We start from the raw sequence: 25,517 nt of genomic DNA on the forward strand, positions 1-25,517 counted from the left end.
GTGATTCATCACTGAATATCGCTTTCATCCAGTCATCCACAGTCCATGATTGCTTTTCTTTAGCCCACTGTAACCTTGTTTTGTTCTGTTTAAGTGTTCATGTTGGTTTTCGTTTTGGCTTGAATGTAAATCTAATTTCCTTTATGCAATGTTTTACAGTTCAGTCACAAACATGGACTTCAGTTTCTGCCCATTTGTTCCTCATTTGTTTTGTTGTGCATTTTCTGTGTTCAAAGCATATTGCTTTAAGTTTTCTATCTTGACCCTTTGATGTCTTCCTTGGTCTACCAGTATGCTTCCCTTTTACAACCTTCCCCTTTGTTTCAACTGACATCTCTGGTGTTGGAGCCATGATTCATGTCAATCAACTTGGTGTAACAGCTCACCAAGGTGTGTAAGCACTCTTTTTTTTTTCTATTTACTGCAGACTAATTAGCAGATGTAATCTGGGGCAGATGTTTGTTTTAGAACTGCAAAGTACATTGTGATTCCATAATATATTCCTCATGATTGAGTGATTCCAAATTTTTTTGATCTGCAAAAAACAGTTGCAATTGACTTCAGTTTTCTTTTTTTTTTCCTTTTAAGTGTTTCTTAAAACTATTTTCATTTAACATTCCAACCTTCTGGCTTTGAGGCATGTCCGTGATTGTTTTTTTTATACACATTTAAACAAATGAACATGGTGAGTCCATACTTTTTGCCAGAGGTTGTAGGACAATACACAACATTCAGGGAACGCTGGATTTTAAGGGTGCCAACACATTTTTAATGATTTTAAGAAATGGAAAAAAAAAATCACTCATAATCAAGTAACTATATGTTGCTGTAGTTGGTTCCATATGAATATCTTCAAATAACCGCTTCAAGAACGTTACTACAAGAAGCAAACACCAATATATTACCACATTAGATACATCTAACCATCTTCCCCAAGTAAACACCCCATAAGGCGGAAACAGATGAAAGGTTGGGGGACTGTCCTATTGTGTACAAGCTGTGCCTCCAAAGTGGGCTCAGGGTGGTAGACCACAGGAGACATATGAAGAACCAAACTAATGGAAATTAAAGTTTCCTTCCTGGTATATAGACACAAGAGGGTGCCTCCACTTTATACACTAGTTTTGGAGTTATGCACTTGCAAGAAACAAACATTTTACTTCCATTAGTTTGGTTCTTTATATGTCTCTTGTGGTCTACGATATATCGCCCCAAGTCCACTTTGAGGTATAACTTTTACACGGGACAGTTCCCTAAACTTTCTTCTGTATCCCCCTTGTGGGGTGAGGGGGTGTTTGACATGTACGACCTGGATCAAACATGGTGATCTCTTGGTGCGTTGTTGCTTCCTATAGTAATGCTCTTCCTGAGGAAACCAATTGGGGTGAAAGATGTTGAAGATGCCACTTTGAGAAGATTTGTATTGAACCAACTACTGTAGCGATTAATAATAATGTGATAAACCAAATAACCACAAATAGCGCAATCCTAAACCAAATCAATAATTAAATAAATTAATATGACCACCACCATATATGTGCAAAAATAGTTCTGAATGGACTATATGGGGACTTCCTATATATGATTTAGCAAAGTCCATATATCAATAAATGAAGTAATGAGATCCTCCTTCACCAATGTGATATTCAGTGCACAGAACACCCCATCAAATTGCACACTCACCATGTGCTGGTGATAAACCAGCATATCAATTTATATCCAGCATTTCACCAAACAAGCTCCAGTTTAGGGAAATCCTCTCATATCCCATTAGCACATGTGAATAAAAAGAATACTCGCCATAGTGCAATTTCATCCAGCAAATGTATTAAGGTATAAAAATCCCCGCTTAAAATCGCACTCACAATGAGCATATAAATACACAGTGTTTGTTAATACTCAGAGCTACAAGCTCTGTATCCAGCGTCTCACAAGCTTGCCTTCACTCAAGATGGTGATAGTGCGATCACGTGATCCAGACACGTGCATCAGCGTGCGTGGTGACGTCACCGGCTAGCCACACACTAACGCGTTTCGTCCAATGACTTCTGAGGGTGTGGTAAGCAGTGCATGGAGGGCACTCTTATAGAGCCACCTCCTTTAGTTAATTGGGGCTATAGTACAAGAGTGTTGACTAAGAGAGAAAAACAATATTTAATTCCTAGTGTGAGTAGGATTCCTATTATTTATACTCTCCCTAAAATTCATAAAAAAAAGGAGAATCCACCAGCTCAGCCTATTGTAAATGGTATCGGTTCAGTATCTGCGAGATTCGGTCAATATTTGGATGTGCTCTTACAACCAAGTGTGTCATCTACTAAGGCATATTTACATGACACAAAACATCTACTCAAATTTCTCGCTGAAATTCAAATTACTGGCCATTCGAAATTATATCTAGTTACGGCGGATGTGTCGTCTCTTTATACCATTATACAACATGATGATGCCTTGTTCGCCTTTAATTGGGTTTTGAGTAGGAGGGAAGATTTACCATATAATCAAAAGAAGTTTTTGAGAGACACTCTAGAATTTTGCCTATCCCATAATTACTTCTGGTACAATCATAGCTTCTTTTCCCAGAAGAGGGGTGTAGCAATGGGAGCCAGTTTTGCGCCCAGTATAGCAAACCTGTTCATGGTAGAATGGGAGGACAGGTTTGTGTTCAACCATCAATGTGAGCAGGTATTGCTATACAAGAGATTTATTGATGACATGTTCATGATTTGGGCTGGTGATGGAGGATTATTAAGTTTTCTAGAGAGTTTGAATAATAATCCCAATAATATTAAGTTGGATTATCAATATAGTGCTGAATCAGTGCATTTCTTGGATCTCACCATTTTTAGGGCTAATGACACATTGCTTAACAAAACTTATTTCAAACCCACCGATAGAAATAGTTATCTGCCAATGGTTAGTGGACATCACCCCCAGTGGTTGAGGAATATACCCAAGGGTCAGATAATGAGAGTGAGGAGGAATTATAGTCAGGATGTTGTTTCGAGCTCAGGCGGATATTTTGGTGAATAGATTTGTGGATAAGGGTTACAAATTAGATAAACTGAAGGATATAGTTGACCAGGTTCAATTAATCCCCAGAGACCAGTTGTTGGTTGAGAAACCTAAACTGGCCTCAAATGATAGACATCAGTGGGGTTTTATTTCTAATTACCATATACAATATAAGGCTGTTGAGGATATTTTTTATAAACATTGGCACATTTTGAGGCTTGATAAAGTATTAGGGAATGTTATTCTCGAAAAACCAGTATTCGTTTACAGGAAGGCCCCTACTATTGGTGATAAAATAGTCCAGAAAATTCTGGATCCCCCTAAGACTTTGAAAATGTTTAAAGATAGAAAAGGTTTTTATTCTTGCAAAAAATGTACTGCGTGTAGTATGGTCAAACATAAATTTAAGGGACTGGTTAAATTTACCTCCAATTCTAATCATAGGGAATTCGATATTTCTTCCTTTTTAACCTGTGATTCTACCCATGTAGTGTATGGTTTGGAATGCCCATGTGGCCATATTTATATTGGGAGGACCAAGCGACAACTTAAGGTTAGGGTACTTGAACATTTAAGGAATATTAGCAAGGGGTACAAGTACCATAGTGTGTCTTTACACTTTAAGAAATATCATAGTTGTGATCCAACCAATTTAAAATTTTGGGCCATTGAGTCTATTCCCAAAGTTTGGAGGGGATCCAATAGAATTAGGGAGCTTTCAAAATGCGAAAGAAAATGGATTTATTTAACTGAAGCTTTATCTCCTAAGGGATTAAATGTTGAACTGGACTTAAATTGTTTCATTAGTGATGCATGAACTTTTTAGTTTAGTTTATATTTTTTTTAATCTCATTTTAATTTATTTTGTTTTTATTTTATCTTAGTGTCGTTTTATTTAAATATATATATATATATATATATATATATATATTTATATATTTTTTTCAATATATATTTTTTATATTAATATTGATTTTGAGTGTATAGACGTTATTATGCTGCTGGCTATTACAATGATATGTGTTATTATCTCGTTGTTATATTAGTATTTGCACGCAAGATGGTGCTATTGCAGTGAGGTAGTCCGGTTTATATATCGGATTATGCTTAGTAACAACATTACACCTTTCAGGTGTTTTATTGATTGGGCCAATTAGAAAGGAGGTGGCTCTATAAGAGTGCTCTCCGTGCACTGCTTACCACTCCCTCAGAAGAGGTCATAGGATGAAACGCGTTAGGGTGTGGCTAGCCGGTGACGTCACCACGCACGCTGATGCACGTGTCCGGATCACGTGATCGTATTATCGCCATCTTGAGTGCAGGCAGGCTTGTGAGATGCTGGATACAGAGCTTGTAGCTCTGAGTATTAATAAACGCTGTGTATTTATATGCTCATTGTGTGTGCGGTTTTAAGGGGGGTTTTTTACCTTAATAAATTTGCTGGATGATATTGCACTATGGCGAGTATTCTTTTTATTCACATGTGCTAATTGGATATGAGAGGATTTCCCTAAGCTGGAGCTTGTTTGGTGAAATGCTGGATATAAATTGATATGCTGGTTTATCACCAGCACATGGTGAGTGTGCAAATTGATGGGGTGTTCTGTGCACTTAATATCACATTGGTGAAGGAGAATCTCATTACTTCATTTATTGAGGATCATTGATATATGGACTTTTCTGAATGGACTATATGATTATCCTATATATGATTTAGCGCGGATTATTTTTGCACATATGTGGTGGTGGACATATTAATTTTATTTAAATTTTAATTATTGATTTGGTTTAGGATTGCGCTATTATTTCTGGTTATTTGGTTTATCACATTATTATTATTTACAGTGTATTATTATTATTAATAGCAGCACCTAATGTTTTATACTCATTATATTGGCACGATGATGTTGGTTTAAGAAGTGTCTTGAGTGTTATACTCATAAAGACACTTTAGGTGACTGACCTAATTGGTTTACTGTAGCGACTAGTTACTTGCTTATGACTGATTTTTGTTTGTTTTTCTTTTTAATGACTTTAATGAGCATTGTTTGAATAAAAATATATAGATTTTATTTTTCACTGTGGTTTAACGTGTTGGCAGACTTAAGACCTGCTTTTCTGAATTTTGTGTATTTGCCTAATATGGGACGTGGTGCCTTTGGGTTCCCCCCTGTCTGCACTCCTTTGTATGTATTAAAGTACAACTCAACATTAGCTGGTGCATTGCATTTAAAAAATATACTCCCTGGTTCGCTAAGCTGCTCTCAGGAAATTGTAGTAGAAGTTGCATATTCACCTAATCCTGTCTCTACAGGAATATATTTGTTACAAGTATGTATATAGTGCCAATAGCATATGCAGCACTTTACATATATAGTACATTTACATCAGTCCCTGCCCTCGAGCAGCCTACAGTCTAAAGTCCCTAACTCACATGGACATATTGGGGTCAATTTAACCTGGAGCCAATTAACCTACCAGCATGTCTTTATAGTGTGGAAGGAAACTGGAGTACCTGGAGGAAACCCACTCAAGCACAGGGAGAACATGCAAACTCCATGCAGCTAGTTTTGTTGGCATTTGAACTGACGACCCTGTTGCTGTAAGGCAGAAGTGCGAACTACTAATTCTTTTCCATATACTTACAAAAAAAAAGAAATCCATTGATAGATTTGCTTTTTTATTCCTTGTTTGGTTTACCAAACTTAGACGAAAGAGGATTTCATAGCCTAGCTTTTCTATTTGCAAAATGCAGCTTCTAAAATAATTACTTCATGTACCGTGACTCGCAATATGAGGTATTTTGAAAGCCATATCTATAGTAACTCTTTAAAAAAATTATTATTTTTTTAATATTAATTTAATCTTTCTCTAATTAGTATTTTTCTTTCCTCATTACAAAGACCACAAAACCTAAGCTTATGAGTAATTGGTACATGCTGTTTCTTCCTTTTCCTCTCCAGCTGGCATCATGAAAGCTCCCTCCAATCTCTTTTCTAAATCTTTTCACATTCAACACTATAAAGACCACTTTGTTATATATACATTGCATTAATCAATAGAAGTTCAGGTTTTATGTAGAATAACTTACAGTAGACCCTTCACAAGCTGGATCGGTTCACACTGAGCATGTAACAACAATGCATAAACAGAGGTTACCATCGGTGAAAACTGCTCTGCAGTGGTGTCAGTAGATCATGACATACATAGAGTTGAGTTTTTTCAAATCTTAAATGTTTGTGTTCATGAGCTTGCCCTACCCCTCCCCCTCTCTTTTCTGCTGGTCAGAGAGTCTGCTTATCACATTAAAGGACCAAAGACAGAGAATTAAAGTGTATCTAATGTAAGAGCAAAGATATTATACAGTATACTGCAGCTTCAAGCTTACCATTCCTTAGATGTGGCATGAATCTTCCTTTTCAGCCTTTTTAGGAGCAATCATCCGATAGTCTGATTGTTATACACAGCTTTCCAGAGCCAATCATGACAGTTCATGTGAAATTATCCAAAGGAAAAAGCGCAAAAATATTTATCGTAAGATAATAGAAATATCGATTTTTATGCAATCAGTATAGTATTCCACCATAGAAAATCGAATGACCAAGACCACGCATGCTTGGAAACAAAAGAATACATTACAGTACAATAGATTATATTATCCCGGGAGTTGTATTCTGTTTTACAAGAATTATCATAACTCTAGTAACCTATACTTTTTTGATAGGAGATGAGCATGTAACAAAAAAAATATATGTTCTCATTGTGTATATCAGGCTTTAACTCTCCCTCTTCTAGTTTGGTAATGCTCACTAACCTTACTGAATGTATTGAGGAGCATGATTACCCTAGAACAGGACAACAGAACACCTCCCCTGCCCTCTTCTCCATAGCATAGGGGAGATTTGTTCTGTAGTCCACAGAGATAACTCAGCATTTTGGATTTCCTGACACTTTTAGGGCTCGTTCACACTTGACTGTTTTACCAACTGTTGACAAAAAATAGCGTTTGGCAAGTGTTGGTCCGGCGTTTGCAGAGCGTTTAACGCTCGGCAAATGCCGCATTTGCGCGGTTCAGCGGCAGTTGCTAGGCGTTTGCAGAGCGTTAAAAACGCCCTACAAACGCCTATAATGAAGTTTGAATGGTGTTACCACTCCGCAAACGCCCCGCAACTGCGTCTAAACCGCACTGCAAGTGCTGGCCGGGCGTTTGCGGAGCGGCACCATAGACTAGAATTGGAGGCTTCAACGCCTCCTGACTCGACCAGAGGCGTCCGTTTTGCCACGACGCTAACGCTCCCGTTAGAACAACGCAATGTGCAGAATTGTCCGAGGCGTTTGGGAAGCGGTAAAAACGCTTCCCAAACGCCTTTCTGCTTTTCTGGTTGTATTCAGTATGAACATAATGCGTCACGTTCTACCATTTTTTCCTTCACCCGAAACCTGGAACTGACTGCGCTGGTATACTAGGTCCATTTGAATACATAGAAAACGCTTTGCATGCATTTCTGATCATGAAAAAAGGCTCTGGACAGCATCTGGATATGGAACAGTTAAAAGCTTATAAATGCAGTTAACCGAGTTCACACACGTTTACAAACGTTTGAAACGCTGGTAAAATCTACTACTGAACGCAAGTTTGGTGCGTTCAAAAAAACTACTGTAAACTCAGCTGCCTGTAAACGACTGTGTACATGGACACATAGGAAAACATTAGGGAGAGTTCAGGGGCTGCTGAAAACAAAACGCTGAACAGCTCCTGATCGTCAGTTTAGCAGCTGCAGTGTACATGAGCCCTTTACAGGAAAAAATAAATAAAACAAAGGCGGCCACCATACCAATGATTAGTAAGCTGCAATGCATTTTTACTTTTGGTGTTAGATGTGCTTTAAGGTAAATGGAGTATGAAAACCTTTTTTTTTTTTTTCAAATAGATAATTATTGTGTGAGCAAGTCTAGTCACTTTAGTGACAGGCGTTAGTCATGAAATGCGTCGTCTGCTTCTAAATAAAGCCATTTTTGTTTTTTGTACTTGTACCTCAGTCTGCCTCATTAATAATTGTACTTGATTACTTTCCTGCCAAGTTTATTGTTTGAATAGAAGCTGCTTTTATGGCAAATAGACCTGAGGGAATGTGAATGCAGCATTTCTTCATCCTCTGCCCTTTACTATACCCTCAATAGAGATACACTTTTGAATTTTTTTCAGTCCTGTGACGGTGACCTGACAAAAAAAAGCTATGCTTCAGTCACAGCAGTGCTGAGAGCCCCCCCTGCCAGAGTAGGGGACAATAGTAAATGTCCAGCAGAAATATCACAGTACATTATCAAAGAAGAACATGAGTAAATACATAAATTGGATGTTAATCTGGATTAGGTGCATGAGTATTATAGGGCCTGTATAAGACTTGTTTCAGTTTTCTGCATGAAGAACATTCAGACTTCTGCAAAGACAATCAGACACTAATTAAAGCGTGCTTAGACATACAACGGTTCACTTTATAAGGTAAAGTAGTATTTTTTTCACTTAGTATGTCAGTGTTCATATTAATTGTACAGTATAATACTACATTTACTCTGAGTGATGCCATTTGGAATAATTATCTGCCATGCCTGCAGTACAGAGCCGTATCAAGAACTTCTGACTGCTAAATACATTAATGCTGCCATTCATTAGAATAATTTATAAGTGGATGCTGTGTTTTTTATTTCACCTTTCCATTCCTTTGGTCTGGTCTTGATGGACATGTAACAAGAGTGCGCTAATCCACTGCAACCAATCAGTATCATGCCTTCCATTTCATGTCCTGCCTTCTGTAAATCTATGAACAGGAGCCAGGCGCTGTGTAGTTTTGTGATAAAAATAATACACCTTGTATGGAGGTGTGCCTTTAATAAGTCATATGGTAAAAAATAATAAATAACCAGCCTGTGGCTTTAGGAAGCCAGGTTCCAAGATGGACGGCCCGTCCGCTCAGAGGGAAGCAGTGGAGTAGAATGCCTGTCAGTGCAGGGACCACGTGTACCCGACGTCCCAGCGTCCTGGATGACTTTACCACGATGTGGAGAGACGGAGGGGGGGAACTCTTGCTGGAGCCGCAGCTTTAGAAGGAAGAGGCCGGTTGCTGGCACAACATGTTTCGCGCGCATGCGCTTTGTCAAGTGCCATTAAATTTCATGTGCATGTAAAAGCACCACTATACAGCACAGATGGATGAATCTCCATTTGCAGCTACTGTATTTTGACAATCCTGCCCCATCCTGTAGTAGGTTATAAAAGGCAGCTTTATTAAAATAATGATATCCAATTCAAAGTAGGCAGGTATCATAAAGATGTGTCAGCAAGACAAACTAACCCTGACACTCTGAATAATGGCCGCCGGGCCTCCACGTGGCTCCGGCGGCGTAGCGTCTCGACGTCCAGGCTCCTCCTTACGCGTTACGTGCGCACGCACATCTTCAGAGGTATGGTTCCATGTGTCTTGCTGACACATCTTTATGATACCTGCCTACTTTGAATTGGATATCATTATTTTAATAAAGCTGCCTTTTATAACCTACTACACTATGGGTGTCCTTCCCTAAAACTCCCTTGAGGAGCTTTTGCTTGCAGAATCTTGATCTTGGAATTCTACACCTAATCGAGAGAAGGAGGATCTGTTGCTGCATCCACAGAGGAGGGATCCACCATTCCTGTAACCGGACCAGCTTTACTCCCCTCTGGATTGAGGATCCATGAGCTCTAGATGCACACTGCGTTTATGTGTCTTACTTCTGGTGAGTGCGTTTTTCAGCCGTTTCCACACGGATCACCAATTCTGAATCCTCATTTGTCACTGGACACGTCCATATGACCAAGACTTTTAGTGGACTTATATCTGTCTTATTGTCACTACTTTTAGCGCTGCACTATTTTTATGTTATTTCATTTAAGTTTATATTGGTTGCTTAGAGTGCTTAGCCGCTTTCAGGATTAGCGCTCACTGCTGTTTTTTTTTTTTCTATTCGATATTTAAAGCATGAGCTGTTTTTTCATGTACATGCACAGCATAATAAAACCCAACATTCCCGTTTAGCATAAACCACTCTTTATCATAATAGCTTATCTTTGAAGCGTTGTTAAAGGAAGGTCCCGCATGAAATACGTTCAGTTTAGCAGGGACCAAAGAATTTTGATCCATTTATGGGCAGGCTGGTTGTGAAGAAGGCAATCAACTTCTGTACAACCAGCCTTTTAGAAAATGTTGGCACAGTCAGCTCCACCAGCTATAGCTGGCAGTGATGATTGGTGTATTCTGACGACAGAGAAATCTTCCTGCTGTCAGAATACAAAGGCACAGCAGGAGAATTCAAGTCTATTTTATAATTCAACCAACTGGTTAAAAAAAAAATGACTCGTATAGATAGAATCTCAAATGAAGATTCTTTAAAAAAAAGAAAATTTATATGAAAAACCTTAAAACATTTTCAGAACATTCGTTTGCCGTTCAAAAGATTTTGTTTGCTTTTAACATTTGATTTTGGAATGAATGGATTTTAGGGAACAAAAACCACATACACTGTTAGAAAAATGTTCTATCCTGCTCCTTCTAATTCTCTAGTAATTGTGGTCAAATGCGAACGTCAATTTGACCCACTAATGATTAGAAATATAAACTTCTTAGAGTTTTCATTTGAAATTCTACTCATCTATGGCCAGCTTAACACAGTCTCTAGTGTCCAGCTGAGGACTGCCCATCTGAGGATTCTCACACAGCTTTGAGTTATCACAGACATCTAAAAATTCTTAATGTTGATCTTTTGTGCAACTCTTTTTATGGGTGTTAACCTGACTTGTAATGTTGATTAACCTACCCCTGAGCTTAAATGCCTCCAGCAATTAAGTTTATGATGGGTGCTTAACATTTTCTTTTTAATGAAGACAAATGAATGGTGTTTAATGTATGTATGACAACTCTGGTCAAGTGGAGGCTGAGATGTGATTTAATCAGGTCTAACAAGTGAAGATTGATTTTCTGCTTACTTCTTCCACAGGCTGCTCTGTATCGTCTCAGTGGAGACTGGAATCCCTTGCACATTGACCCCAACTTTGCCGCACTGGCAGGTAAGTCAATAGCACCATCTCCATAGACTGAAATTAACACACTCAGCTTTACTTACTGCCAAAATAGAGAATTTCATTGCTGTAAGACATTGTGCCACAATATTTTTATTACATCGAGTTTATATAGCGCCAAAGGGTTTGCTCAGCGCTGTACAATAGGGGGGGGACAATACATGGCACAGTACAACAATAACAAACAACGTACGAGGGGTAAGAGGGCCCTACTCTTTCGAGCTTACAATCTAGGAGGGAGGGGGTAATGGTACAGTAGGAAGCGACTGAGGGGAATGAGGGGTGGGAGGAAAGAGGGAGAATGGCCGTTAGGTGAGGGTGGGGTAGGCTTCCCTGAAGAGATGAGTTTTGAGGGAGCGCTTGAATGTGAGGAGGGAAGGCGACAGTCTGATAGATTGGGGCAGTGAGTTCCAGAGGATGGGGGAGGACCTGGAGAAGTCTTGCAGTCGTGCATGGGAGGAGGAGACCAGGGAGCAGGATAGAAGGAGGTCCTGTGAGGAGCGAAGGGTACGGGTAGGCTGGTACTTGGGGATCAGGTTGGTGAGGTAGACAGGGGCAGTGTTGTGAACGGCTTTGTAGGTCAGAGTTAGAAGTTTAAATTTGATGTGTTGGGCAATCGGGAGCCAGTGGAGGGAGGGGCAGAGGGGGGTGGCAGAGGTGGAGCGGGTGGTGAGGTGGATGAGTCTAGCCGCTGAGTTCAGGATGGTCTGGAGCGGGGAGAGCCTGCACTTGGGTAGGCCGGTGAGAAGAGAATTGCAGTAGTCAAGGCGTGAGATGATGAGGGAGTGTACTAGAAGTTTGGTGGTGTCAGGGGTTAGGAAGGTACGTATCTTGGCAATGTTGCGGAGGTGGAGCCTGCATGTGTTTGTAAGTAACAGATACAATATGACAGATATATTGGCATTCAACTTTTAGCCAATCTCCTGATTGTCCAGCAGTACTCAGATCAAAGAAAATTAGGCTTTATATGTTTGATCCTACACAGCCAGTTCTGCTGAGATGATGATCCTGAATTTGGCTTCCTAAAAAAAGAATCTATAAGAAAATGTTCAAATTTTTTTGTTAACTTAAATCAGTAAAGCTTTTCCTAATTTTTAATATTTACTAAAAAAACCCCACAAAAAACAAACAAACTTTAAAGTGTACAGTATGTTCAGACTAAATTGTGTTTCACGAGTTTGTGATAGAGTGGGAAGCATTAGAACCCCTGTCAGATTTTTACTGCTATCCAGTGATCCATTAGAAATCTTTCCCCTCATTTTCTCTCCCTTAATAATGATTTTATAAAGGAAATGATGGAATATTTTTTAGTAGAGTAGGAGAAGCCTAGAACTATTGTCAGCCCTTTATTTCTGTTCCTGTTGCATATTTTCTCCTACATGGTAAAATCTTCATAAAAATGACAGTATAGAGGAGAAAACCTTTATAACTTAACCTCAGATGGCAGTATAAAAATAACAGGGATTCTAATCCTTCCAAATACTACGCAGGACTAGAAACAGGTTTTAGCCGCACATATACTTTACTGTGGGTGCATCCATAGCTATTTACATACATCATGTTTGGGTGCAGACACTGCTAACAATGAGCAGCTTAAGGCCTCATGCACACTGCTGCTCCTAAATTCACATTTAGGAGCTTTTGACATTTTTTTGCCTACGTCTCTGAACCCAGAACTTAATAGAAGCCTATGGTGCATCTTAATAAATTAGAATATCATCAGAAAGTTAATTTATTTCAATAATTCAATTCAAAAAGTGAAACTCCATATATTCTATAGATTCATTACACACAGAGTGATCTATTTCAAGCATTTCTTTCTTTTAATTTTGATGATTATGGCTTAGAGTTAGTGAAAACCCAAAATTCAGTATCTCAGAATATTAAAATATTGTGAAAAAGTTCAATATTGTAGAATCATGGTGTCACACTCTAATCAGCTAATTAACTCAAAACGCCTGTAAAGGTTTCCTAAGCCTTTAAATGGTCTCTGTCTGGTTCAGTAGGTTACACAATCACTAAAGACTACTAACTAGACAGTTGTCCATAAGACAGTCATTGACACCCTCCACAAGCAGGTAAGTCACAAAAGATCATTGCTAAAGAAGCTGGCTGTTCACAGAGTGTTGTATCCAAGCATATTAATGAAAAGTTGAGTGAAAGAAAAAGCGTGGTAGAAAAAGGTGCACAAGCAACAGGAATAACTGCAGCCTTGAGATTATTGTGAAGCAAAGGCCATCCAAGAATTCGGGGGAGATTCACAAGGAGTGGACTATGGCTGGTGTCAGTGCTTCAAGAGCCACCACACACAGATGTATCTAGAGCATGGGCTACAACTGTCGCATTTCTTGTGTCAAGCCACTCCTGAACCAGAGAAAACATCAGAAGCATCTTACCTGAGCTAAGAAGAAAAAGGACTGGACCATTGCTCATTGATCCAAAGTCCTCTTTTTGGAATAATGTAAATTTTGCATTTCATTTGGAAAACAAGGTTGTCGAGTCTGGAGGAAGAGTGGATTGGCACAGAATCCAAGTTGCATAAGGTCCAGTGTGAAGTTTCCACAGTCGGTGATGATTTAGGGAGCCATGTCATCTGCTGGTATTGGTCCACTGTGTTTTATCAAGTCAAAAGTTAGCGCAGCCCTCTACCGGGAAATTTTAGAGCACTTCATGCTTCCATTTGCTGACCAGCTTTGTGGAAATACTGATTTCATTTTCCAGAAGGACTTGGCACCTGCCTACATTGCCAAAAGCACCAATACCTGGTTTAATGATCATGCTATCACTGCGCTTGATTGGCCAGCAAACGCGCCTGACCTAAACCTCATAGAGAATCTGTGGGATATTGTCAAGAAGAAGATACCAGACACCAGTGGTGTATTTAGGTTTTGTGCTGCCCTAGGCAACACAAAAATCGTCTGCCCCCAAGGACACAGGCCAACACCCCCCCCCTTCCCCATCCCGTGGAGAGAGCCTGACATTGACAAACACCCCTGCTGACCCCCACCCACCACGGGAGAGTTTTCCACTACACTCATCTTCACACCTCCAGACATCCCTAAGAACGAGAGTCAGGTTTCTGCATACACCATCAAGCAGCCCACAGTCTCTCTCGGATCCCACCTGGTTCCAATGGCACATGTACCCCTTCTCCCAACCCTTCTTCCGGGGGGTGGGGTGGGGAGGTGCTGCCCCCCTGAAATATGCTGGCCTAGGCAAATGCCTTGTTTGCCTTGTGGTAAATATGCCTCTGCCAGACACAACAATGCAGACGAGCTGAAGACCGCTATCAAAGTAACTTGAGCTTTCATAACACCACAGCAGTGCCACAGGCTAATCGCCTCCATGCCACGCCGCATTGATACAGTAGTTCATGCAAAAGGAGCCCCGACCAAGTATTGAGTGCATACTATACTGCAGGGCTCAAAATTTCAAGTCCTGAGCTACTAGCCAGGACTTAAGATTTACTCACCACCAGTTGCCCCACCCAACCCCTACACTGCCCCTACCTGAATTCCACCCCTAAACACGCCTTCATAAATTATCTCATGAAATGGCACTGTTAAATGTTTTATGCAGAATAAAAGAAAGAAGGAATGGGAGGGAAGGGAGGAAGGAAAAGAGGGGTGGAAGGAAGGAAGGTTGGACTCACATGGATGATTCCTGGCTCACATGCTCAGTCAGAAGAATCACAGAGCTGCTGGTTGCTCTGTATACAATATCCTGCCCAAACATCCTCTTCTGCACAGCATGAACTGGAATGTGGGTGGGCACAGGGAGAGCCAGAGCAGATCCAGCTTCTCTCTTCTCCTATTGGTGCAGAGGATGGGGGGAATGGCTGGGCACTGAAGAGCACACAGGGGGCCTGGAAAACAACTGAAGGATCGGGGATGATCGGTTCAGCGGTGGGGGCGTTGACAACCATAATCTCCCTGTATGGCTTTCATTGAAGCAGCTGGAAGACGCTTCTCCCTCACCCGGCTTTCAGCTGCTTCATTGAAAGACATACAAGAGATCGGTGCTTGTCACTGCCCCCACCGCTGCCTCTCCCACCAACCCTAGCCCCAGTGCTGCTTACCCCCATACTATTTCCACTCACCCTTTTCAGTAAGCCAATAATTCTGTATTAAAAATATTTTTTTTTTTATTGGTATTATGTAATATTCTAATTTTCTGAGTTACTGAATTTTAGCTGTAAGCCATAATCATCAAAATTAAAATAAGGAAATGATTGAAATATATCACTCTGTGTGCAATGAATCTATATAATGTATGGAGTTTCACTTTTTGAATAAAATAACTTTTTGACGATATTCTAATGTATTGAGATGCACCTGTATGTCCATGCGCACACAGCCTTTATCAGAGTTTAGAGGCAGGAAGACTCTGCTCTCTTGAGCACAATTGCTGCCACAGTGATCTCCATTGGCTTCCGGGTCTTGTTCTGAGTGACTGCCCTGCTGCATTATGAACCCCCGAAGGTCTCAGCATGGGCAATTTTCAGAGAACACTTTGCATTTTCTCAGGTCTGGGTGAGGTGGAGGGGTGGTTCGGTGATGTAACAAATTAATCTCTACCTTGTCCAAACAAATTAGTTGAGAAAATCCGAAGTGTTTTCTGAATGACACTCATGATGAGCGAGCGACTTCCTTTGCTTACTAGCAGCAGGTCAACCACTCAGGATGGAACCTGGAAGCCAGTGGAGATTGCTATAGTAGTAGTGCCTACTGCAGTGATTTCCAGCTTCCATGGGGATCAGCCAGTTATAGAACATACAAGATGGATCAATGTAACTATATAAAAATTGCCATACCTAATCTTCACTTTTAAATTGTACATAAAAATGAAACATTTCTATCTCTGAAATACTGCAAAGTAGGAAGTGAAATCATCTTTAACTTTCATTTTTATATGGCATCCACAGTATGATTGGTTGACATTTATTAGCCAGCCAAACATTATTGCAGCATTCAGGTTTTCCTTTTACTGCTTATTGCCACATTTTATGACTGGCTGCAGAAATGTTATTACTTAATTTAAACTCAAATCTCCTTATATTTTCTTGAAATAATTGTAAATGTAATAAACTTTAGTTAATAAACCTGGCTAACAGGCTTGAGCAAAATTCCCCATTTTTTAGGGCACATTTATTTCTTTGTATGCTCATGAATGTAGCGAAGTATCCGTTTTTACTCTTTTGTGGTTCCCCTCCACAGGGTTTGAAAGACCCATCTTGCATGGTTTGTGCACTTTTGGATTTTCTGCCCGGCATGTTCTGAAGCACTTTGCGAATAATGATGTGTCCAAGTTTAAAGCCATAAAGGTAGTAGCTGTTTTTTTTCCATTTTAGGTGGGCTTTGTGTGAAGTCATAAATTACATAAGCAGAAAATTCTCTTTGGTGCTGGTACATGAAGTTATATGCTTGTTGTCTCTCAAAAATCTGGTGCTGGTAGTTTGTGTGGCATTATCAGCTGCAAGAACTAGATTGAATACTTTCCTTTCTAATACATTATCCTCTGCACCAAAGCACACTCATGTGGTTTATCCCTCTCCTTCTTGGACACATAACACTTTACCTAACACTTAAAGCAAAGAAGTATTAGTCCTTTTTTTTTTTCTTTTTAATGGGCCCAGGTGGTAGATGCCATAATGTTAAGCCCTGTACATCGGCATCCGATCAGTGCTGGTAACCTATGGCTGCTACCATTGACCAGTGTGTTCTGGTGGAGGGGTAGCCCCCCTGTCAGAAGACAATAGCTCAGCAGGGATACCGCTGTACTAACATTAGATCAGAGGTCTCCAAACTGAGGCCCGGGGGCCGAATGTGGCCCTTTGCTTGTCTTTATCTGGCCTTTGGGGCACTATTCTATCCACTGACACCAACAATGGGCCATAATTTCTGTCTGTCACCAACAGTGGGTCAGTATTCCTTCCACTGACACCATTGAAAGGGCACATCCTCCCATCGACACCAACAATGGGTCATAACGCCTTCCAGTGATACCAATGATGGGTTAATATTCCTCCCACTGACCCCACAGAGAGGGCACAATTCCTCCCAATGACCCCAATGGGGCACTGCTCCTCCCACTGATACCAACAATGGAGCACTGCTCTTCCCACTGACACCAATGATGGGGCACTCCTCCCCCCCCCCCCCCCCCGAATTATACCAGGCCACATTCTCTCAACATGGAGGTGCTTTGGGGTAGGGGGAGCTCTCATGGGGACAAGGGCCTCTTCCACACAACCCTGAGCTGTGGTTGTGGGTGTATGTGGGCGGGGGGCTTTATAGGAATCTGGAAGGGGGGGCGCTCACTCGCCCCCCCCCCCTTTCCTGACCTGCCGGGCTGCATGCTCGGATAAGGGTCCGGTATGGATTTTGGGGGGGTAAAAATCCATACCAAACCCAAAGGGCTTGGTATGGATGGGAGGGGGGGACCCTACGCCATTTTTTAAAATTATTTTTTAATTGCCGGCAATTCTTTCTTTTACATTAATCTGTCAGTGGGAACCCTGCTGACAGCTGAAACATGATGCATGCTTTTCATTAATAAAATTCCGCATGACTTTATAAAATCATGCGGTATTTTAGTAGCATTTTTTGGTGGATTCAAATGTTTTTGTTTTTTTTTTAAATGCTATCCTACCGCATACTCGGATGCGGTAGGATACCGCTTAGTGAATTGTGCCCTGGATATGGACCATTCAAAAAATGCTTCTAAACGCAAACACTTATAAACGCGGTTAGCCGAGTTTACAAGCAGTTGGCGTTTGAAACACTGATAGCATCTACTCCTGAATGCAAGTTTGCATTCAAAAAAATTACTGTAAATTCAACTGCCTGTAAATGACATAGTGTACATGGACACTTAGAAAAACAGGGAGAGTTCAGGGGCTGCTGAAAAAATGCAAAAAAGCTCCTGAACGTGAGTTTGTCAGCTGCAGTGTAAATGGAGCCTAATACTGCTTTAAAAAAAAAAAAATATTGGTGAAGCGCTTCACATGAAAAACTAAATAAGTAAGTACAATGATATAAAAATACATGTAAAGTGACCACACTGTTTTGAAAGGTATTAGTGCTAAATAATCCCCCCAAAAAATATATAAGTGCCAAGTGCTGAAAGTGCAAAACAGGTCATGCGTTTGCTGACTAGATTGTGCCAAAATACAATATATGCACAGTAAACATAATACACAATAACATTGCACACTCTAACTGAAAGTGGAAAAGTGCTCAGTATGGGTATGAATATTGATTAAAAGTAAAATCCACAATAAAGTGCAAAAGAGGTCATGCGTTTGCTGACTAGATTTGTATGTATTGAATAGATGTGTATTATGTTTACTGTGCATATATTTTATTTTGGCACGATCTAGTCAGCAAACGCATGATCTGTTTTGCACTTTCAGCACTTGGCACTTATATATTTTTTGGGGGGGATTATTTAGCACTAGTTATCAATACCTTTCAAAACAGTGTGGTCACTTTACATGTATTTTTATATCATTGTACTTATTTAGTTTTTCATGTGAAGCGCTTCACCAATATTGGTTTTTTAATGTCATACATCCAGTGGTATTGGGAATAGGTGGTAGCAGCTTGCATATATTTGGGGTTGTGTTTGTTCATACCAGTGGAGCGCAAGGGGATTATTTTTATAATACTGTTTTAAAAGACATTTCAAACATAGATGTTAAATGCTAATTTCACCTTTTGTAAACAAAAAAAAAAATACATTCATATGACTTTGCATGTAAAAAAAGTGCACTTATTATGTTTGTTACCATAAATCCCACAAAGCATTGCACCTGCAATCAGAAGATCACAGATGCATTGTCAGACCCCAGCAGACACTACTGACAACTATCTGCTCATACCTCCATACTGTTACTCAGCTGCAGGAAATGTCTGTGAATTATGAGGGCGCTGATGCGTGCCCTTGTAGTTCATTGAGAACTATAAGCCGCCTGGCACCGTGGCAGCTGGGAGTTGTAGTTCATTCATTCACAGATGTGTAGGTGGAGTTGAGCACCCGACCATGCTTACATGCTTAAAAAAAGCACTTGACCCTTTTTTTTTCGACCATAGTCCAAAATTAATGGCACAGCAACACGTTATGATATCGCAGACAATACCACGATGCAGAAGTGAGTGGTCTTCAGATTCAATATCCAGTTAATGCCCAAGGATTGCCAAATAATAGCAACTGATGCTTCTGATTTGAACATTTCTTGTGATAAATGAGCCCCGTCTGGCCCCAGAATGTAACGGTGAGCACCTGTGGCAGTAAGTGTGATTTGACATTTGCAGCCATGAGAAACGTGTGGGAAGAGGTGATCATATATACGAGATGTCAATATAAAACATTTTCCTCACACTACATTGACCCTGTTGCCCAATACTGCTTGAATGTCATGCAATATTTTGTTGTCAAGGAATAAAAAAGCTTCCAGGATGCTTTCTCAGGAAGATCAGAATGGCACTTGTAGTTTTTTTGAGTATGCAGTCCACAGTTTGGCTACACTTTTGTATAGAGACCTAAAGCCTGTTCACACTTCTGTGTGTTGCCACATGGGTTAGACACACACCTTGTGCATGGTGTGCACCCGTTCATTTCTAACTCGCACAAGCGTGTACATGACCCTCAATGCACCAAAATACCTTGATTGCAGTGCACTGGGGTTAAAAAAAAAAAAGGGGTCAGGTGCATGAATGTGCATTGAGGACCATATGTAGTGGATGGGAACATGCAGCAATGCATGTACTGCAGCATCTGTAGATGCTGAAACCTCAACACGTGGTCACACACATGAGAGTGGGCCCCTAAACTATCAGCTCAATGAATAGGGTGAACTGGTGGGTATGATATTGATCTCTGTTGTATTTTGACGTTGGCTTGTTTTAAATTGACAAATTTGACTTAGTCATTATGCATCCTACGTCCTTTTTCCCTGGCTAATAGAGTTTAAGGTTTGACATATGCCATTTTCAATCTGTTTATCCACTGGGGATGGAGGGATAGCAAGCTGTGCCAGAGAGCCCGAACCATATGCTTGTGTATGGACAGAATCATCCTGGGGAATTCCAAAGGGTCCCCAGACCAACTTGAAGATATAACCCTCTGATGTATTCTGTGTCTGCTTTAGTATCTTCTACTGTGGCTATGTGTAGAATGTAGTCTCATAATAGTTTCTTTTCATGCTTTGCTGTTTTTACTTTTCACTTCAATAATCTGACCTCTGTTCTGTTCAAGGTTCGCTTTGCTAAGCCAGTCATCCCTGGACAAACTTTACTAACTGAAATGTGGAAAGAAGGCAACAGAATTTACCTTCAGACCAAGGTCAGCAATGATATAAAAAGTATCACATATTCTATGCGCTCTTTCATTTTGAATCCATATCAGAGTTGTAAAGAGTGTATGTATTTTGTGTGTTTAAAGCTGTTCTCCAGTCTCTGCCCAAAAAAATTAAGTCACCAGCTACACTGCTGACATTTAATATAAGGACACTTACCTCTCCAGGGATCCAGCACTTTCCTCACCTGAGACGATTCTTCAATCGGCTTCAGGTCAGGTGCTGGCATCTTAACTAAGGGAAACTAGCAGTGAAGACTTGCAGGTTCACATTCAGTTACCCACTGCAAATGTGTGAACTGTGCTGTGAGTTGTGAATTGTACCACAGTCTTCTGGGACCTGTGATGTGTTCCAGAAGGCTGCAGGGGAAGGGGTAGGGGGTGCGAACGTTCGCTACCTGTCAAAACCAGGAACCAGCTCCCCTCCCTCTCAAAAAGTGGCAAATGTTGGGTGGATGCAAATAAGCAGAACCATCCCCTTTGGGTTAAATGTTGTGGCTGAATTTTTGTTTTTTTTTTGTTTTTTTTCACTTAATCTCTATCTAGTGATCCAGCCCATAAGTCTGTTATTTCTCAAATTTCTTTAAAGGAGTATAGCCAAAACTATTTTGCTATACTTCTATGGGTTACGTGCAGTTCGCTCGGCAGTACTGTGACCCTTTTTCAGCTGACAGCAGGCTGATGTCACAGCTGATTCAGATGATGAAAAGGCTTTTTTCATTGACTCACAAAGTAGGGGGTGGGGTGCTGCAGTTGCACACTGTACAGGAGCTCTGAGAGCTGATTGGAGGGAAAGGGACCCCCCCCCCCCCCAAACACACACACACACAGCACACAGGAACAGAGCTGAGGCCGTCGATCAGCTGGAGAACCTTCCCTGTCACATTTTGTAGCTCTTGGTGTCAGGAAAACTTGACAGAAGTGGCTGATAGCAGAGGGGCTAGACAGCAGAGGGAAATTACACTCAGTGCTTTGGAGAGAGGCAAGAAAACACTATAGAAATATGTGCTTTGTTCAGATTTACAATCACTTTAATAGACCAAGCAGTCAAGTAAAAGTAGCAGTTAGGGGGCTGTGACAAACCATTTAAAACTGACAGGGGTGCTTACAATGATCTGCTTTTTTCATTAAGATAAAACCTTTATTCCAAAAAACACTGTTGTAAATGCTTAAAAAGCATTAGCTGGAGTTTTAATTTCTTAGTTACGTAAAGTATATTAAAATCTAGTAGTCTGTCCAATACTACCTTCTCCAGGCAGTGCTGCTGTCTACGGGTGTCTTCATTGCTTCTCCACTATCAGAGGAGCCACTCCAAGACAGGGTGTGTTGTTGGCCAGATAACCAGATGAAAATAAAAGGGAAAGACCTAAACAGATAAGTAGAGCAGCCACCAAGTCCAAGGAGTGGCAAGTTGTAATATATTACATTTTTGTTTTTGGGTTTAGATACACTTTATGAATGTCATTGAAAATACAGAACATAGACTGTTCACTTCTTACAAATGAATCCCTTCATGCCAAGGCGGCAATATTAAGTAATCTATATCAAAGGAGAGTAGAGCTGAAGGCATTTATTGTGATCTTCTGCAGCAAAGGCACATAACTATTTATCTTTTATTCAGTAGTGTGACCTATTGTATTGGATTCAGAACAATAGAGCTGTTTGAATTGTATAATGGGAGAGATAAACGTAGCTATAGATTTACTAACATAGTGCAATAAATGCATGTCTATTATGCAGTCATGCTTACTATGCCATTGGCAGAACTGACTCCTGTCTTTCTGTGAAGCCTTAAGGCTGTACTTTTTTTTTTTTTCCCCTAAGGTACCCTCCTGCCTCTTCACCACCCCCCTACACAATTGTAAAAAAGAACAAAATAATTAAAGAAAAACCTTTTGATTTTTTTTTTTTTTCTTCAATCCTCTATTGAAGAGGATTGTGAGAATGGTGAGAATGACATAACTGGACCCCACGCATCTGAAGAAACAGCTCGGGTCCCTGCCAGTAATATAATGAAGACACGGTAGTGTCTGCATATTGACAAGATCTCACAAACGGACTCCTGGGAACTGTGACATAGACATTTCAGGAGGCAGTTAGCAGGATTCTAGATGTTCCCTGTAATATAACAAGTCTTCACTTTTTTAGATCAGGTCCTACAAATGCCCTTCATTAGGGATGCTAATATAATAATGAATGTATACATATATGTAAAAACCTATTTTTTTTCTTCTTATACTGATATGTATGAGTGTTAAGTATTTTCAAGCGAGTTTTAACACTATTTATTTTACAAAAGATGCCCTCTCTAAAATAAGAAAAATACAATATTTCATATTGAACATTTTTATAAAATAGAAGATGATCCTTCTGCGCTTAAAATGGAGCCCTAACACTCAAGCTGCTGACACTAACCTTATACCCAATAGGTGAAGTGACTAATATATACAAACAGTGTAGCGCGAAATAAATACTAACCATAAATACATAAATCCGAACCCCCTCAATGCACAAAAGGGGGGTACAAAAGAAAAATATATACACAATGAATAAATAAAGTGCAACACGTGAATTCCCTATGGGAATAAATCAAGTCCAAGTGTGAACAGTGTCATATAATGCAATAGTGAATGACACAAAAAAACACGCCAATATAAATCAAAGCGATGCACATACATAATCAAATATAAGTCCACAAAAGATGCATATATAAAATATATATATCCAATAATAGTGCTCCAAAACGATTCTCATGCAAGTGACTGTATGTGATCAATCCATGATAATCCTTAGTGACCAAAATGCCCCCTCCCCTCCTTACATCGACCCTGCAGGGTCAGCTCGCTCTGAGTAATACTCCAATCTGAGTTGTGGTAAGATTCCTCACAGGCTCCCCTCAAGGTAATAAGCGTTCCAATCCTTCCATATAGTGCACAGCAAAGACTCTCTCCGGATCATAAGTAAACAAGAAAATCCTCCATAGTGTAAGCGGTTTTAATAAATTATGTATATACAGTAACATAAAATGCCCACTCACATTTTATGTTACTGTATATACATAATTTATTAAAACCGATTACACTATGGAGGATTTTCTTGTTTACTTATGATCCGGAGAGAGTCTTTGCTGTGCACTATATGGAAGGATTGGAACGCTTATTACCTGTGCCCAGATTCAATTCATCCCTCTCTCTGCTCTCACATGCTAGGCTAAGAGCAGTGGGAACCATTAGCTTTTGCTGCTGTCAGTCAAATCCTATAAGGGGGGGAGAGGGGGGGCCCGAGCCACTCTGCGTACACAACCCGGCTCAGGAGAAAGCACGCACGTGTGCCCCCAAAGCAAGCAGCTTGCTACGAAGGCACAAGGAGAAAAGGAGGAACCAAGAGTGCCAAGAGAGGGGACCCCAGAAGAAGAGGTTTTGGGACTCTTTGCTAAACTATTGCACAAAGCAGGTATGTAAAACAGGTTTATTATTGGAAAAGAAATCCTTTACGTCCACTTTGACATGCAATCTCTTCAATGCCATTATCTCTTGTTGCTTTTTTCAAATGATCATACCTTTGCAGTGTTAACAGACACACAATATCTTTAGTTATCTAGCGTGTTAACCTGCGTTGTGTTAATGCAGACGGTTATTTTTTTTTTTTCTTCATATCCAAGAGCCTTTATTTGGAAAAGTACAAAGCATAACAAAACAAACAAACGCAGAGTGAGAATCCAGCATCCGAATACACCAGCAAGTGGCTCATCCAATATAAAATTACAAAATGGCATCTGCAAGTGGACCATTGTCCATATCCAAAATTGCATGGCAAAAACAGGTCTCAAAGACATTGTTTACAACAGACTGAGAAGTTAGAGTGCCCGTACATGAGGAAAACCAGCAGTAGATACAGCGGTTTAAGTATTATAGGAGCCTGTGCATAACTAGTTCTATGGGGGGTAGACCCGGGGTATCCAACCAACCTGCCTACAGCTTCTCATATTTGGCTGTGTAGCCCTGATGGGAATAAATCAAAGTGTAGCATATCACCTGTTTGTGTAATCCATTGTTGTGTAGATGAAGGTTTATCAGATTTCTAGTGGAGCAGGATGAGCCTGCCTGTGTGGAACAGTGACCAAGAGGCCACTTCCCTGGTTTGCTCCTGTGGGACCTTTTGATCTAAAATGCCTAAAATACATTGTTTAGGGTCTAATGCTAGGATCCTGCCTCAAGCCCATTTTATGCAGCTTAACTGGGGTACATGCACTAATATATAGGGTTGGGACAAACGTTGAGCCTGGGTTCACACATGTGCGATTTTCAGGTCCATTTTCAGTGCTAATTTCCAAAGTAATTGTCCAGTGGTTCAGATGAATTTTAGATGTGGTTCTGATGCGAACTGGCAAGCCTCAAACCTTGTTCACAACTGATGACGTGATGATTTAGAAGTGTTCCCATTTAAGTCAATGAGCCTGTAATCCGCAGCGGCACTGCTCAAAAAACGCACAGGACTTTCTTTATTTCTCACTGCAGGTGCACCACATATATGTTAACGGTCACAATAGAGCTCATTGTTATTTTATGTTGTGCGAATCAATGCGATCTAAAACACATAAGATTTCACACATGTGAACTGTGGGAGTGACATTCAGGGAGAGAGCATTCAAGAGGGCGTGAAACTATTAAGAGGTAGACGGGTGCTCAGGGAATTCAACCCGGCGGGCCTGTTAGACCCTGGCACTGTCCCGCCACCCCTGTGCAGTTTCCGGGGCGATGCGGGGGGGTCACGGTCCTAGCCCCCGCAAGGAACATTTCCTTTGTGGCGGTGTGCCTCGACTGGTTCCGGGCCTGCTGGGAAGGCCATGGGGGGGGACTCGCACTCTGACACCTGAGCCCCCCATGTCTGGCGTTACAGCCCCCTCCCAGGCAAGAGTAGTTGCAGGAGTCCTCCCCCGGGAAGGGGAGACTGGGGCCCCCCACTCTCTCCGTGGCTGTCAACTGGGGTGGACTGTCCTCAGTGCGTCCCAGTAGTACTGCGGGGGGTGGGA

General features: G+C 40.7%; 1 protein-coding gene across 1 annotated transcript in view; it reads left to right on the plus strand.

Annotated features, from left to right (window-relative positions):
- HSD17B4 (hydroxysteroid 17-beta dehydrogenase 4) overlaps nt 1-25,517 on the plus strand; it is a 388,773-nt gene that overhangs the window by 303,264 nt on the left and 59,992 nt on the right. Inside the window, exons 18-20 of the mRNA XM_089673464.1 lie at nt 11,047-11,116; nt 16,345-16,451; nt 20,387-20,473. Of these exons, the coding sequence (XP_089529590.1) occupies nt 11,047-11,116; nt 16,345-16,451; nt 20,387-20,473 (264 nt within the window). The remainder of the gene's footprint in view (nt 1-11,046; nt 11,117-16,344; nt 16,452-20,386; nt 20,474-25,517) is intronic.

This window comes from Staurois parvus, unplaced genomic scaffold, assembly GCF_062004578.1.
Source record: "Staurois parvus isolate SC_StPar_1 unplaced genomic scaffold, SC_StPar_1.0 ptg000004l, whole genome shotgun sequence".
In the NCBI taxonomy this organism is placed as follows: Eukaryota; Metazoa; Chordata; class Amphibia; order Anura; family Ranidae; genus Staurois; species Staurois parvus.